This window comes from Protopterus annectens, chromosome 6.part0 (assembly GCF_019279795.1).
Source record: "Protopterus annectens isolate FY-2018-M chromosome 6.part0, PAN1.0, whole genome shotgun sequence".
Taxonomy (NCBI): Eukaryota; Metazoa; Chordata; order Ceratodontiformes; family Protopteridae; genus Protopterus; species Protopterus annectens.
In genome coordinates, this window is record NC_056737.1 from 1,710,048,214 (window position 1) to 1,710,066,797 (window position 18,584).

Genomic DNA, 18,584 nt, shown 5'->3' on the forward strand with positions numbered 1-18,584 from the left:
GGAGGATGACAAGTACACACACAGTAAAGTGCAATTTCCCTTAAAAGCACACAGAGACCACAGTCAGTTTGGGGCTGGTTTCTCCCTCTTTATCCAGATCCCCAGTAAGACTCCCCACTGGCACAGCTATAGAGTTGAGATCTCAGCTGAGTGGCCATGCCAAGACCTCCAGCACCCTCTCTGTCCAATTCCCCGAGCCTGTCCTGAGGTTTAGGACATATGCCACAACAGACCCATTGTGGGATTAACACTCACCCTCCCAATCATCTTGAATTGAATCTAGAGGTCCCCAAACCCTATGCCCATACAGCAACTCGAAGGGTAAAAAAACCTGTGGATTCCTGGGGCACCTCTCTGAAAGCAAACAGATGGGACAAATATTTTTCCCAGTCCCTCTTGAACCGGTCCTGAAATGTCTGTAGCATGGTCTTGAGTGTGGAGTTTAACCTCTCAACCAGACCATTAGTCTGGGGAGGGGAGGGGGTGGTCTTTAGGTGCTTCCACCCCACAGTGCTTCCACAGACAAGCCAGCAGGTCTGACATGAAATTGGCACCTCTGTCGATCAGTATTTTTTTTGGGAAACCTACCCTGCTGAAAATCTCTAACAAAGCATTTGCCACTCTTTCAGCCTCAATGGAGGACAATACCACTGCCTCAGGGTATCTGGTAGCATAATCTACTACCACTAGGATATACTTCTTCCCTGTGGAACTTGGGGTACTTAGAGGCCCCCAGTATCCATAGCCACCCTCTGAAATGGCTCCTCAATCACAGGCAAAGGCATCAAAAGAGTTCTGACCTTGTCTCCTGCCTTGCCTACCTTTTGGCACTGCTCACAGGTCCTGCAGTACCCTGTTATATCTCTGGAAATCCCAGGCCAATAAAAGTTCTGCATAATGCATCTCTTGGTATGCTTTATGCCCATATGACCTGCAAAGGGAATATCATGGGCTGTGGCTAAAAGTGCCAGATGGTAGGCTTTGGGCACTACCAACTTCTGTATTCAGTCATCCTCTAGCCCTCCCTCAGGGGTCTACTTTGTATACAGTAACCCTTTGTCCCAGTATACAAATTCCCCCTTCCCTTGAAAATCAGGTGCTTCACTAGCTACCTCCCTCAGGCCTTGTAATGTAGGGTTTGGGGGATAACCCTGTCTCAACTCTCTCTTTGTAAACCTTCCCAGCTCCCCTTCCACAGGAAGTCTGATATTCTCTAACAGTGGTGCCTCAATGTCAGCCTGGGTATTAATACTCATTTCTGCCCTTGCAGTCACTCTGTCCAAGGAAGCATCAATACCCACAAGAAGCTGTGGCTCACATTCAATCTCACAGCTACAGGGTAGCTCTCTCCCTGAAGTAGCCACCTCAGCAGTCCTGGCTTCAATTGTGTGGTCTGTCTGGGTCCACCCAGGTTACCAGATCCACATGCTTTTTTCCAAGACTGACTGCATGTCACTGCATGGACACAAGGTACTGCATTATCAAAATCATTCCCTATCAAGACATCTGCAGGGATATCCTCAAACACATCTACTTGCTTGATTCCATTTCCACCCTCCCAGTCAAGGTGAACCCTAGCCAAAGGTATTTGGAATGGAGTCCCTCCTAAAGCTCTGACTGGAGTAGAGTGCCTAAGCAAGTAGTGCTCCTTTTTAACCATTGCAGGCTTCAGAATGGTTAGGTTAGAGGCTGTGTCTCTCTTAGCACTGGCCTCATTCCCATTTGCTAAGATAGGATATAGCCGCTTGTGGTGGTTTGGTACCTTTGTTGTCTCCAGACAACTCACTGCTAGCATTCTGTCATTCCCACTTACTGGCTCTCTGACCCTTTCCTCCCCACCTTGCCTGCATGGACATCTATATTCTACATGGCCCCACTGGTTGCATTTAAAACATTTAACCCTTGGCCCTGGACATGTACCTGGACTAGTGTTGGGGCAGTCTAGGCTGCTCACCATGGATTCCCTTAGACCCATAAGCAGCACTGGGTATTCCTTTCCTGTGCAGTTATGCCCTGCTTGCTAGGTATAGGTCTCCCTTCTTTCCCAACTCATCTGCAATATTGCATTGCCTATCTTCTAACTAGATTCTCACGTCTTTAGGCAAAGTGCTAAGGACTTGTTCCCTCACCAAAAGGTCTGCCAGCCCTCCAAAATGGAGACCTGACACCCACTCACCCATCTATGAAAATAAGTGCTTAACTCAGAAATATATTCACACACACTTTCATCTAGCTTGTGTCTATGCTTACGAAACTTTTTCCTGTAAGCTTCAGGTGTTAACTTAAAACACTCTAAATGACAATATTTAACAGTATTATAATTTAAGTAATCAGTATCAGACAATTTAGAAATAGCAATTACAGCTTTACCATGGAGTAAGGAGGTCAGGAAATGTACCCAGAGCCCTTGGTCAACATTATACTGTTTACGTACCCTTTCAACTATATGAATGAAACTATGAAAATTATCCTCTTCTGTAAATTGTGGAAGAAATTTACTGACCTTTGTTGCTTTTGGGGTTCAGTTACTCCTTTCCCCATTACCTCCATGACCCTGGCGAAGAGTCAGCATCTCCTTCTCATGTTGCCTCTGCCTCTCATTCTCTTCTGCTTCCAGATGTCTCAGCCTCTCTGCTGCTTTTAATTTCATTTGTTTCTCCTGTTGCAGTCTCTCTGCTGATTCTATTGCCACATGTATGGCCTTCAGTTCAAGTCTATTTAATTCCAGATGGATTTTTAAGTCCTCCGTGGAAAAGTTGAATTGTCCATTTTCTGAGAGTTGTACATTCCCATGGCCAGTCTGATTGTCCTCCTGATTGCTGGTCTGTAATGCAGCTGTGCCTAAGGCTGCAATCATTTCTGATTTAGTCAGGTTGGCATGTATCAGTCCTTTAGCCTGACACATCTCAGCCAACTGGCTCCTTGTTAGCTTGCCATACTCCTCTGCTGACATCCTTGCCTGCTCTCCCGGACTACCTAAGCTAACAAAATTAAATAAATATATAAATAAAATAAATAAATAAATAAACAAACAAACAAATAAAGAAGTAAATAAATAAATAAATAAATAAATAAATAATACAATTGTAATATGAAAGTCTGAATGTTCATTGTGCAGACGATTGAGAGTACAAACACCTTTCTCAGTGACCGCTGTTTACAGGTTACAGGAATTTAATATCCACACTACTGAATCCTAATATGTGGCTATCCCACCACTGCCACCCAATTAATATCTGATTCCCCAGCAATGGCCTAGTAATCAAGGAGCCTCAATCCTCACCACTGGCAACAGTAGGGGATGTACACACTGGGACGATGACAAGTAAACACACAGTAATATATTTCTGAGTTAAACACTTATTTTCATATATGGGTAAGTGGGTGTCAGATCTCCATTTTGAAGGGCTGGTAGACCTTTTGGTGAGGGAACAAGTCCTTAGCCCTTTGCCTGATGACGTGAGAGTCTGGTTAGAAGACAGGCAATGCAGATGAGTTGGGGAAGAAGGGAGACCTATACCTAGCAAGCAGGGCATGACTGCACAGGAAAGGAATACCCAGTGCTGCTCATGGGTCTAACCAGTGGGGCCATGTAGCATATAGATGTCCATGAACCTAACCATTCTGAAGCCTGCAATGGTTAAAGAGGAGCACTACTTGCTTAGGCAGTCTACTCCAGTCAGAGCTTTAGGAGGGACCCCATTCCAAATACCTTTGGCTAGGTTTCACCTTGACTGGGAGGGTGGAAATGGAAGCAAGCAAGTAGATGTATTTGAGGATATCCCTGAAGATGTCTTGATAGGGAATGATTTTGATAATGCAATACCTTGTTTGCATGCAGTGACATGCAGTCAGGCTTGGAGAAAAGCATGTGGGTCTGGTAACCTGGGTGGATCCAGACAGACCACACAATTGAAGCCAGGACTGCTGAGGTGACTACTTCAGGGAGAGTACTAGCCTTCAGCTGTGAGATTGAAGGTGAGCCACAGCTTCTTGTGGGTATTGATGTTCCCTTGGACAGAGTTACTGCAAGGGCAGAGGTGAGTATTAGTACCCAGGTTGACATTGAGGGACCACTGTCAGAGAATACCAGACTTCCTGTGGAAGGGGAGCTGGGAAGGTTTACAAAGAGAGAGTTGAGACAGGCTCATCTCTCAGACCCTACATTACAAGGCCTGAGGGAGGTAGCTAGTGAAGCACCTGGTTTTCAAGGGAAGGGGGAATTTGTATACTGGGCCAAAGGGTTACTGTATACAGAATAGACACCTGAGGAAGTGCTAGAGGATGACAGAATACAGAAGTTGGTAGTGCCCAAAGCCTACCATCTGGCACTTTTAGCCACAGCCCATGATATTCCCTTTGCAGGTCATATGGGCATAAAGTATACCAAGAGACACATTATTCAGAACTTGTATTGGCCTGGGATTTAAAGAGATATAACAGGGTACTGCAGGACCTGTGAGCAGTGCCAAAAGGTAGGCAAGGCAGGAGACAAGGTAAGAACTCTTTTGATGCCTTTGCCTGTGATTGAGGAGCCATTTCAGAGGGTGGCTCCATAGCCATATCCATATACTGGGGGTCTCTAAGTACCCCAAGTTCCACAGGGAAGAAGTATATCCTAGTGGTAGTAGATTATGCTACCAGATACCCTGAGGCAGTGGTATTGTCCACCACTGAGGCAGAAAGAGAGGCAAATGCTTTGTTAGAGATTTTCAGCAGGGTAGGTTTCCCAAAAGAAATACTGATCGACAGGGGTGCCAATTTCATGTCAGATCTGCTGACTTGTCTGTGGAAGCACTGTGGGGTGGAAGCACCTAAAGACCACCCCCTCCCTCCCCAGACTAATGGTCTAGTTGAGAGGGTAAAATGTACACACTGGGAGGATGACAAGTACACACACAGTAAAGTGCAATTTCCCTTAAGAGCAAACAGGGACCACAGTCAGTCTGGGGCTGATTTCTCCCTCTTTCTCCAGATCCCCAGAAAGACTCCCCACTAGCACAGCTATAGAGCAGAGATCTCAGCTGAGTGGCCAAGCCAAGACCTCCAGCACCTTCTCTGTCCAACCAGTGCCTCATGTCTCTGCCGAAGTAGCTGACACACACACACTTTGAGGTTTGATTTACACACAAACACACACACACACACACACACACACACACACACACACACACACACACACACACACACACACACACACCTGGGAAAGGCTGGCACAGGTCTACTAGCTATGCCCTGTTCTGCCCAGACTATAATGTTTTCACTGCCACCCGATACTACATATCAGTTACTTTAAGATCCTTAGCAAAGGGTGTCCAATCTTACTGTGTAATATTACTATTAATCGAAATGGTACTTTGACCAAGAGCAAAGCTATTAGGAGTAGCCCACAGTGTCACCAAATAGATATGAAAGTACTCTAAGAGCTTAAATATCTCAAGCCAGACCTGCCACAATTGAAAGGTTTAAATATGTTTAATAATAAATATTAAAAGAACAAGAAAATACTCAGTAAATAATCACAGTAACTTCAGAGTTCAAAATCACAGGAAATATTTCAGACAACATTGCAGGACAGTGTCAAATAAACAAAGAAAAAATCTATGACTATGAAACAACTCTGACCCAGAGAAAACCACCGACTGTGGCACACAAAGAGGCAAATAGCAAAGCAAGTTTTAGTCTTTATTCTAGCACTTCAGTGTCTCCACCTTCAAGGAATATAAAACAGTAAAAAAATACACACATTTTTATACCTCACACAATTAATTACAATCACTTACTAATTAAGCAATAAGCCATCCCTTAAAGTAAACACTCCCAATTTAGTTTATTATTTAAATGATTAGGCACTAATGTTTTATATTTCAGAATATAGATACTTTCTTTATATAATAACTTATGTTTCAATATATTTTCATCATTATATAAACATTCCACAGTTTCTAAAATTGTGCCTTGTAATAAAGTAGTGTCACTGTTATGTAACATTTTAAAATGTAAGGCAATTACTTTATCTTCCCTCATATTTCTAATGTCTCTCATATGTTTCATGAATCTGATACGAAATTCACATTTAGTCTCCCCTATATAGTATAGTAGACATGGGCACCTTAGTGCATATACCACCCCTTTACTTCTACATGAATAGGTGCCTCTGGGTTCAAATTTAACCCCATTCATACTATCAAACATATTCACAATATTTGCACACACACTGCACCTATTACACCATAGTGTTCCTCTAACTGAAGGTGTATTTGGTATATTCATAACTGGCATACAAAATCTGCCATGTACTACCATGTCTTTCAAAATTCTTCCCATTTTATAGGAAAAAAAAAGGTTTTCTAGGCAAAATATCTGCCAAAAACCTGTCTTCCAACAAATACTTCCAATAATATTCTATTGATGCTTTTATCTCCTCACTTTTAATGTTATATACAGATACATAGTAGATTGAATCTACTTCATTCTTATCTGTTGTTCTGTGTCTATACACCTGACACATACCTCTTTCCTTACATCTATTATTGCTACTTCTTTCATTTCTGTCTATGTTTGTCTCCTCCCATATTCTGGTTTGGGCTTCCTTCATAATAACTGGGTCATAACCCCTTCTTAGGAACACGTGTCTGGTCTGTTCCATCTCTTTCATCAATAAAATCTTATCACTACACAATCTTGAAATACGTACCAACTCCCCATAGGGTAAAGCTTAAAGAAAAAATCTCTGCTATACTGCACTATATTCCTAACGGTATCTAAGAGAAATTACTGTACCCTAGACTTACTTACTCACAGCAAGGTAAGACAGATGTGGTGAGTGGGTTTTCCAGCTAATGCTGTCAGGTCAAAGACAAAATACAAAATGCCCGGTCTCTCTCTCAGAGAGTTCTTAAATTAGTAACTCAGATATTGCTGCTGGGATACTTGCAGCATGACATCACTTCTTGTCATTTGACTTTAGTTCCCAGGCTCACAACCATTGATTCAGCTGTAGCATTTAGCATCTCCCTGTGAAAACACATAGACCTTAGATCTTTTGGCAAATGGTGGAAGTCGTAAAACAATTTACATTCCTCCACACTTAAAGACAATACAAAAAAGTCTAGTCTAGACATTATGTCTGCTACTGCACTGAAACTGAGAGATAACATCTTTTGTTTATGGCCCAGCTATAAAGTAACTTCAACCATTCTTCTGAAGTTTTCCAAGTTAATCTCCTGTGTTTCAGTCTCCCCTGTTAAGCAGTTATAATAAGGTATAAAAATATCTCTTCAGCACACGTCTATACAATATGACATACAGTTCTAATACATTTGTAACACAGGCATATGACTCATGTCGATATTCACAAATAACTGGGCTGGCAGCATCTCTTTTTGTTATATTTCTATATAAATCATATTAATATTCACAAATAACATATAATTATTTAAAAAAATCCAGCTAGGCTGGGCAGGCAGTATCTCCTTTTGTTACATGTCTTATCTTAGAATGTCATTAACATCACCAACAAACATATTAACTGCATGAATATTACTTAAGTTAAAATAATTTCTTATTTTGAACAGACTTTTCAGAAATGCAGCAAAAGATTTACCATTTCTACCTCTCACTGTTATCCACCTCAATCTCTATTTTTCCCATGTGGCCTCTTTCGAAACCACTTTAGCTGATCGCATAGACCCTGGAGCATTTGTTTCTTCAGTGGCATTATCAAAGCAAGGTACATCTATATTGTACTTTCATTGATAGATGCAGCATTCATATAAGGTTGTACTACTGCTTCTAATTGACACCACAGCATATAGTTAATAAGTTTGTTTTTCACTCTTCAGGTTGTTACTGTTATTTCCTCCTTCCATCTCTTCACATTCAGTACAGTGACGTGCTCACCTGCATCATACACACAGCATTGTAGTTTCCACATTTCCATACCCTGTGAAGTAATTGCAGACTGCATCTCCTTCCCTAACAGAAGAGTATGAGAGTCTGGCCAGATGTACCCCATTCTGTAAGTATCACCTCTCTGTAAAAAGATGTTATAGGATTAGTGGGACTAACGTATAAACAGTAAATTAGGAAGAATGGATGTAAAACAGAAGTACTTTAGTAAGTTTCACAGTAATATTTACTGAAGAAATAGAGTGCAAGGTGCTTGAAAACAAATTAGGGTAGGCATGGCTATGGATGGATGGATGGATTAGAAATTGACTAGCAAAGAGTATGAGACCGAACATCAAGCTCCTACATTAGGTATGATTCAACATCTACAATTATCTACCATTTTGTAGCAGTGTTGGCAATAGTGTTTAATGAACCACTGGCTAATCTTTATAGCACCGCCTGAGGAATGGAAGAGTGTTTTAATGGCAGAAGGGTGAGTTTAATGATTGGCAATTTAGCACAGTAACTCTATGAGATATCAATAAGCTTCATCCTGTAGTCCTTGGCTTGATTCTTGTAGCCTCAAGTTGCCTTCTGTGTAACTCTGAGCCAGTCTTTTAAGCAGGATGTTCTCCCATGTCACACTTGAAAAAAGGCATTTGCATCTAGTAAATATACTCAGTTAACAAATAAACGCATTTTAAAAAATACATATTTTATAGTTCTGTTAGTTTAGCTTCCAGCATACTGAATGCTATAGAAAACTCTGAAGGGAAACCAGGGAAATTTGCTTTATGCTAATTCTGTTGCAGGTGCATAACAACAGGCCATTACACAGTACAAGTTGTGTCAGTCAGACTTGATATTCTTTTGTGACTGGGTCATCTGTGAAAATGGACAAAGGAAGCAGTAGAGATATAATACATTTCAGATTTGAACAAATCCTTTGTCGTATACCACTTAAACGTAGTAAGGAAAATGACGGGTACTTGATAGGGCCAAAAGTGCTACAAAGCATAGTATACTGGTTAACTGGAAGGTAGGTTGTAGTTAAACAGAAATGTCTTGAAAAAGAAGCTGATGAATGGAATGTCATAAGACTTGGTGCTTTGACTACTATGGTTTAACTTATCAGCATCAGTTGGGGCCAGTTAATAAGATCAGTGTGTTGGCAGATGAAACCAGCACTGGCATACTGCTAACAGAAGAAGAATTACAGCTTCTGGGAGAACTGTGAAGTTTTCAGGAGGTTGTAAGTGATATTTGGGATTTAGTCAAAGAAATGTGAGGCTATGCACTTTGGAAGGAAAGAGTCACAAAATTCATATAGGCTTGGAGGGGTAACACTAGGCAAGACAGCTGGAGAAATGTATGTAGCCATAATGATCACTGGTAGAATAAACCATACTGATCAGTGTGAAAAGGCAATAACAAAGAACTGGAGATGTTAGGATGCATAGATCAAAAACTTGACTCAAACTATGCCAAAGTGATTGTTCCTTAATGCACAACCCCCCATAAGACTATCCTTAATTATTTTGTCCAGCTTTGATAGCTACAAATAAAGGAGTTTGGGATGCTTACAAGATTGTAAAGAAAATATACTAAATGAGTAAAGTGGATGAATGGCTAGGGCATGGAGAATGACTTAAATAATGTGGGGTGCATTTGTTGTAAGAAATAATTTGCAGACGATTGCAAATTAGGAGGTGTCATTGAATCCCGCACTAGCACAAATGTTCTTCAGGAAGGGCTGACACATATAAACAACTGGTGTCATAGCCATGGACTAAAACTAAATGGCAAGAAATGCAAAACAGTGTCCTTCAGGAAGTCATCCACTCCTGTAACTGTCATATTGGCAACATGCCCCTTAGAGCTGACCCAGCAGTCAGGAATTTAGGGACACACATAGACAGTAAGCTAGGCCTTTGATCATCATGTATCTACAGTGTTAGGAAATCATTCTATGTTTGGCAGCTTATAAACAAAGGTATGGCAGCTAAGTCCAAAGAAGTCATTGTTCCACTGTATTTTGCATTCATCAGACCTATCATTGAGTACAGTGCCCCTTTGGTATGTATCTAACCAGGCATATCCAACAACTGGAATGTCCACAGAGGTTCCTCACTAAAAGAAAACAGAGCATAAGTAAAATGTCCTTTGCAGACTGCCTCAAGGCCCTATCCTTGTATTCTGTCTCCTACAGGCTTTTGAGGGGAGATCTATGCCTGGCTTACAGGGCATTGTCAAACCCAACTCTGATAGACCTCCTGCATATCCATAAAACAAACAGCACCAGAACTACCTATTCTAAAGACTTAAACCTTGCCTGTGATATAAATAGGACCTGCTGGAGAGACAGGTATGTATCCCAGAGACTACCCCAACTCTGGAACAGGCTCCTCATCCATGTGAAGCAGAGTTCCTCCCTAACCCAATTCAAGTAAAACTTGGACAATTGGATGAGGAACAGTAAATTCATCCCTGGTTTGGCACTGTCTCTAATGGACACAGTCAACCTGTAAATAGTTCATCTTCCAGGCCCCTGCTTGTAAATGTTTCATCTTCCAAAGTCCCTTCTTACATTTATTAGGGGTATCAAAACTTGTCAGAAATTTGGGATGCATGGCTAGGCTTAAAAAGGCCCTTGTAATTATTAGCCTAGTACATACCTATGAACTATGAACGTATGAGTGGTACACAGAGTGAAGGAAATTTAAAGGTTATGTAAGGATGTATTTCAATACATGAAACTCCTCATAAAAGGAAATGGAAGAGTCTAAGCTTCTGGAGGGTTTTGAAGAAGAGTGAGAAAGATGGAAAAATAAATAAAGAATGAATGTTGAAACAATATCTGCAGAGAGGATGAGAGGATGACTGTGGCCATTGGCTGGAGTGCAAAGACCACGGGCTTTCTTCTGACAGTCTCTCTGAACATTTCTATTTACAGAAATGTTACATCATAGAGTGGGGTGAATGGCCAGAACATTGTCACAAAAGGCTATAATGGTGAGATGATATATAGGTGATTCAGGCATAGACTGGCAATCACATTTTTCATATTTATGTATGTTCACAGTTAATATTTTTTCATTTAGTATGACTAAAGCAGTTTGTAAGATCAGATACCACCCAGTTGTCACCACATAGTTAAAATGATCCTTGGCATTTTTCAAATATTTGGGAAACATGGAGACAGACTGCTGAAATACTTTGACATTTGTGAAACTATATGTCAGAGTAACTAATGTAACACACTGTTATCTGTAGCAGAATTTCACCCAAATCATTCCATATGATGAAGATACAGGCACTAACCTGCACTCTTGAGCTGATCTACGGTGTCAGGGTCCCATGTCTGGGAAAGAGTAGCTAAATATCTCTTTGCTGAATATCCTGGGCGAATTTGCTTGTCACTCTGATCACTATTCAGAAAGTGTAGATATGGATTGCCAGTCTTGTGGTTTTTCTAGAAAAATCCAAAAGTAAAACTGTCTTCGTTACAAACACACAAATATAAGTAAATGTTCCAGAATTCAAAGCTGGACATGCCTTTACAAATTGTTGCAAGTACTGCACAAATAAACTATATTAGTACAGTATAATCCCATCTGCAGTTTCTTTTAAGCCTTTATTATTTTACATATGTTTGTTAACCAGGTAGGTGTTATGGACCCTTTACATCTCTGACCAATATATAAGGCAAAAATAGAACATATGTATGTGTTACATATTTACAGGAAACAGGAGTAACTATTTAACACAAAACTAGTATTGTTTCACATATTTGATATAATCTTAGTGGTAATGCATTTGAGTCATGTCATAAAATCAAGATTTTGTGCTTTAAAGAAACAGACTTGTGTCTTGCCTATAATTTCCATATGATATTTTCTTACTTCTATGTCCTAATCAAGCAAAGTGTTATAATTGTCTACTGCAGGTCTAATTCTTATGTGATGTAACAGAGCGCTCCAACTTCTGACTTCTTCCTTATTAAACCATTTCTTTCGTGTTACATGATGAGTAATTCAGTCTGTTATGCAAATATTCATCTCACACAAATTCAGGTAGTGCTTAATGTTATGTAGCCCAATGCAGATACTTAAGAATTTATTATTCAGTGTAAACTAGGATCAACTCTCCCTTTAGCCATTCATATCCATGGAGAAGATTTGTCACTTACAAATTCATTCCTTATATGCAAGTTCATTCAGGATTTTTCAAGCAAATTGCCACTGTATTCTTTCTATTTTTCCGTAAATGTTTTATTATAATGGATTCAACTCAGGCACCACATTTCACTTACAAATAAGAATGACATAAACTTTGGATTTCTGCTAGATATGAATCTTATCAGGGTGCCGTTCTCATTGTTTTGTAAAACATTTAGCTATCATGTTGTTTGAAAGTTAATTATTTACCAGTAGTTACTTAGCTTTACATTGCTCAAAACATCTGGACTACGTTAGATGTAATCATTATCAATGTTTAGCATAAACTGTGAATAAAAGTAGACTCAAGTTAGAGTACCGTTGAATTCCCCTAGTTACTGTTAACTACTTCCTCAACTGCAGTTGTGGTGCTGCGGTAGCGTTGTCGCCTCACAGTTAGACGTTGCCTGTTCGATTCTCAGTTAGAGCGTCTTCTGTGTGGCGACATGCATAAACGGGCGTTCTTTCGTTGAAGGTTGTGCGTTAGGCCTGGCAAGCCAGCACGTAAAACTATACTGCCAATCATTAGCAGACCGGAGTTCCGCTGAGGCGACCCCCTAACCGGGAAAAGACACAAACAGACTGTTAACTACTTCCTCACTTGATTATCAAAAGTAATCATGAAATTTCCATATGTTAACCTTTGTATTATCCAGGTAGTAATGCTGATATCCATTATTTTAGTTTATATCACAGTACTGTATCAAAATCTAGGAACTAGATATCTGCTTGAAAACCATTATCCACAGCACTTGAAAGATTGACTCCAAAATATAAAGACTGTATTTCATTCAACATAGTACTACTTTTATGTGTTGTCGCCAGTCAATCATGTCTAAGTGTCTCAGTTCTTCAGTTCATTTCTGTGCAACTAACTTTTTACAGATTTTCCAATGCTGATTAAGAAACTAACCAGTATATAGTTGCTGGGACAATTTTTATCACCATGCCTTTATATATAGGGACTATATCAGGTGTTTTCCAATTTCTTGAAAATGTACCTCTTTTTATTGTATGTTAAAAAGAGAAAGAAAAAGGCCAACTTTTCTCCTAGTTGTTTTAAAAGAATGTTGCATTTCATGGAACACAATGATTACTCTTTGAAGATGGAGAAATGATAGGCTTGACATCAGAATATTGCTTAACAACCTTTTGTTAAGCATTCCTCACCACTGTTAATGGTCTAGTCTCACACAGTGGTCACCACAGAAGAGTGATGGGAAGCTGCTAAACACATCGTTTTGGCTTTTTTTAAACATCCAAATACAATATTTTTAATAGCTTTCCCAGATTCCTACTGCTCTTTTGTGATGGTCATGTCAACATAGAAGCTGTATATTACAACTTATAAAGCTGTAACATACTTTCTGCTTTTACAATTTTTCTTCAGCTTTTGCAGTATATGAAAGCGAGTAAAGCTCTATGAATTACAATGAATTATGATCAGGTTTGTCCACTCATAACCCAATTTGTTATTTGTTCTTGACAAGGATGTCAAGAGTCATCTCTTGAGGTAAATTTCTTGACATCCATATCTCAAACACCTAATGATCTACTAATGATTTGAGACCAAGTCATAGTCCTCTGTACTTGACATCCTGTTCTGGAGTTTTAAATGCTTTTTTGTTAGGTCTTTAAATACCTCATCTGGTGTCCAAACAATGTTTTTTGACATATTCTTTTTTATACTCATAATAGTGTTAGAAATCGTAGTATGAACATTTGGTAAAACATGTGTGAAGTACTTTACCACAGCTTTACCTTTCTTCAAATTATAAGCTAACTTTGTCTTTCTGTTTCACCTGGCCTTGGTTTTAAATGTGTACTGCCAATCATTTGCGAACCGGAGTTCTGCTATCGCGACACCTAACCGGGAAAAGCCGAAAGACTTAAATAATTTCTTATCATCTGCAGAATCTGTATTTTTAATTTTGGCAAACAGGTTGCTCCTTTTAGATATGAATCTTTTGAAATCTGTTTTGATTTTTGTTTTTATGCTTTTGGTTTTATATTTTTGGTACAGATGCTTCATCTATTTGATTCCATTTCTTACAGTTTCCTGAGCCTTTTCCCTACTGCTACTGCACACATGTATATGTGAAATTTCCATTTTTGTATTGCTTTCTTCATAGCATTCCAGTGTGCTTAATCTCACATTAGTTCTATAATCATATTACTCATTTTGCCCCCATTTTAGCTGTAATGCTCTGACCTAGTACTAGTATCTTTTAAGAATGTTAGTGGAGGAATCTTTTCTGTTTGGTATTCCCAATCAATCTGTTTTTAACAGCACAACATCTAAACTATAATCTCAATTTATAACTTCTGTGATGATTTGAGTTAGTTTTTGGGTTGTAATAAAATCCTCAGGCATAATAACAAAACATCCAACCTGGATCTGTTCATATTATAGCTGGTGATTTCAATCAGGTGAACTTAAAATCAGTTCTCCCTATATTTCATCAACATATCAAATGTGCAACCAGGGAGGAAAATACACTGGACAAGGCCTACTCAAATATCAAGGATGACTATAGGCAGAAAAGCTGCCTCATCTAGGCCATTCAAACCATTTTTCCATTCTCTTGACTTCAGCATATACTCCTGTTTATAGAAAAGACCAAATTACTATAAGATTGTTAAAATATGGCCGGAAGATGCACTCTCGCAGCTATAGGATTTCTTTGAAAGACCTAAGTGGGACATTTTCGAGGATCAGGATCTGGAAGAGTACACGTCAGTGGTACTCTGCTACATAAAAACCTGTGTTGACAATATCACTGTCAGCATGCACATTCATGTGTGCCTTAATCAGAAGCCCTGGATGATGAAGGAGATCAGATCTCTTCTCAAGCACTGCAATACAGCCTTCAGGTCTGGCAACAGAGCCCTTTTCAGTGTGGCTAGAGCCAACTTCAAGAAAGGCATCAGGGTGGCTAAACTGGCCTATAAAAGGAAGACAGAGGATCACTTCACCATCAAGGACCCATATCAACTATGACAAGGTATTCAGCACATCAGCAATTATAAAATCAGTAACCATATGGCTGTTGATGGAAATACCTCGATGGTAGAGGAACATAATTATTTTTTTGCCCATTTTGAGGTGGAAACAGCAGAGACAGTCACACCTAGGCACCAGCAGATAGGGCACAGCAGTCTTCTCCAACCACACCTTCACAGCGCAAGAGCATGATGTAAGATGTGTGCTCAAAGCGGTCAATCTAAGAAAGGCTGCTGACCCTGATGGAGTGAAGGTATGGGTGTTGAAAGAATGCATGGATCAGCTCTCTGGTTTCTTCACAAAGATCTTTAACCTGGTCTGTCCAAGTCTACTATTCCGTCTTGTCTGAAGTCAGCTACGATCATTCCACTGCCAAAAGAAAGCTATCATCAGCAGTCTCAATGACTACCATCCAGTGGCACTTACTCCAGTCATCATGAAGTGTTTTGAACAACTGGTTCTGTGACACATTAAGGGCAGTCTCCCAGTTATCTCAGATACACACCAGTATGCTTACAGAGCAAATAGGTCTATGGAAGATGCCATCGCCACTGCATAACACACTGCACTTTGTCATCTTGAGCAGCAGGGGAGGTATGTGAGGATGCTTTTTGTAGACTTTAGTTCAGCTTTTAACACAGTTATCCCAGATAGACTGGTCACTAAACTCGCTGGACTAGGACTTTCAGTACCTATCTGCCATTGGATTAAAGACTTTCTAAGTAACCATCTTCAGATGGTTAGACTAGGCCCATACCTCTCCTCCACTCTCAGGCTAAACACTGGTGTCCCACAAGGCATTGTGCTAGCCCCCTTCTGTATATTTTTTACACCATGACTGCATCCCCTCTCATTCTACTAATACCATCATTAGGTTTGTGGATGACACCACAATGGTTGGACTTATTTTAGGAGGAGATGAGACAACATATAGAGATGAAGTTCAAAGACTGGCTGCATGGTGCACTGAGAACATCTTGCCCTGAACTCTGTCAAAACAAAAGAACTCATAACAGATTTCCAGAGGCACAAAGCAGATCACAACCCAATATACGTCAATGGAAACTGTGTGGAAAGGATTCCTGTCTTCAAGTTTCTAGGTGTACATGTGGCAGAAGATCTCTGTTTGTCCATAAACACCACAGATGCAATCAGGAAGGCACAGCAGAGTCTTCATTTTTAAGGATCCTCTGGAAAAATAACCTGTACAGAACTACTGATGTCTTTCATCTCTGTTTTGTTGAAAGTGTGCTGACATACTGCATTTCCACGGAGTATGCCAACAGCTCAGTGGCAGAGAGGAATAACCTTCAAAGGATCATTAACTCTGCCTAGAAAATTATTGGCTGCTCACTGCCCTCTTTGGAGGAACTCTTCAGCTCTCGCTGTCTCAGCAGGGCAACCAACATCTTGAAAGACCATTCTCACCTTGGATATCACCTGTCTGAGCTGCTGCCTTCTGGCAGACAGTTCAGGTCCATTCCATCTCAGACAAACAAACTTAAGAAGAGTTTCTATCCCAGGGCTATACGCGAATTGACCAATGCTAAATACTCACGAGTACATATAATAGCCATTTGCACTATAAGGAATATGTTTACATTCCTGTACAACTTACTTTATTCTTTTCATGTGCAATATACCCAAGTGCAATAACTTAAATTGTTTACTGCATTGCATTGCGTTATATTGTATTGTTTGGTATTGTATTCTCTTATTTATTCATGTTCATTTATCTTATCTTAATTGTACCTGTCACTCGTCCAGTCATGATAAAACAGATGAGCATTTGTAGGTTCTGTTCAAGCAGCTTTGTTATGTACAAACACATCAGGATTGAGGCTTAATAACTTTAACTTAGATAAACTTATAAACAAACTAGCTATTATACTCATACATGCTCAATCCCTGACTGCACTGTCAAAATGACACTGAAGGGATCCAGTATCTGTCTGCCTGGGACGACATGATTGACAGACCATGATGCTTTGCCAGAGATGGTCTGCACCTGTTGCCCCTGGGATTCAGGTTACTGGCTAAGGCTCTTGCCACCCCTATAGTGCCTTTTTTAGGAAAAGTTCAAAGGACAAAACCACCACCATAACAGGTACAAGCATGCAAAATCTGAAGGTAATGTTACTCAATGCTAGAAGTCTAAACCTCAAAATGCACTCTCTCTCGAGGCACTCCTAAAAATGGAGAACATTGATATCTGTGCAGTAACTGAGACCTGGTTCAAGCCTCCAGAGAGCACCCCTGCAATACCAGGCTACAACTCTGACCACACTTTCGGCCACCAAACCAGGACCGAAACACTAAAGGTGGAGGAGTGTCAATATTCACCAAGGATATTCACACCACCAGGCTAGTTGCCCAACACAGTGCATCTGAAATACTCCAGCTGCAACTAACACTAGGTAAGACTGCAATCCAAATTGTAGCTTGCTACAGATCCCCCACCATACCCCAAGATTCTCATTACACCTTTCTAAACATACTGGAAAATATTAAGATAGAACCAAACACCCTAATACTGGGTGATTTTAACTACCCTGCCATTAACTGGGAAAACTACTCATGTACCAACACCTTTGCCCAACGGTTCTTGGACTTCATAAATTCCAACGCCCTGGATCAACTAATCCATAGTCCCACCAGGGGCTACAATATCCTAGACCTGGTCATTACCAACATGGAAAATCAATGCTCCACACCTATGGTTACCCCCTTGTTAGTCAGGTCTGACCATAAGCTAATCACCCTTAACATCCACATCCCAAGCACACCCCCCCAGTAAGGAAACCTCCATAAAAAACTTCTCCAAAGCCAACTTCATGCTACTCAAGTCAGAAGTGACAAGCGTCATGACACCCATGCAGACGGGAACTGAAAGTTCAACTGCTGAATCCTACACTAAGGCACTGTACGAGCACATCCACTCATGCATGAATCGTGCCATCCCAAATAGAACCAAGATGCTCGCATCCAAATAAAGGAAGCCAATCTGGTGGTCCCCTGCCATAAACAAACTTTACAATAAAAGGAAGAAACTGTTGCAGAAAAGAGGAAAATCCCAGGATGCAAAAAATGTCCTTACCAGCCTCAGTAAGAAACTGAGATCCCTCATAAAATCCTCCAAAGCTAGTTACGAAAATAAAATTGCCAAAGATTCCAAAGACAACCACAAGGCATTCTATAACTATGTCAAGAATCTAAATGGCAATGCTCAGATCTGCTCTGAGCTAAAACAGAATGGCATTAAATATACTGATCCCAAGGATATTGCCAATATCCTGGCAGATCGATTCAGTGCCAACTTCACCCCCCTCTCACCCCCTAAATAGCCCATCTCAATACTGGAAGATTGCCAAATTCCGGTAATAACGGCCACACAGGTAAAAAACGCACTCTCAAAAGCTAAGAATACAGCATCCATGGGACCAGATGACATCCCAGGCTGTGTACTACAT

The 18,584-nt window shown here is 40.3% G+C and overlaps 1 protein-coding gene across 4 annotated transcripts in view; it reads right to left on the reverse strand.

The window, feature by feature from the left end:
* The window catches only part of KIAA2012 (KIAA2012 ortholog), a 971,910-nt gene that overhangs the window by 666,050 nt on the left and 287,276 nt on the right, over positions 1-18,584 (reverse strand). For all 4 annotated transcript variants that reach the window (XM_044075102.1, XM_044075103.1, XM_044075104.1 and 1 more), the window contains exon 3: positions 11,215-11,365. In XM_044075102.1, coding sequence (XP_043931037.1) covers positions 11,215-11,365 — 151 coding nt within the window. The remainder of the gene's footprint in view (positions 1-11,214; positions 11,366-18,584) is intronic.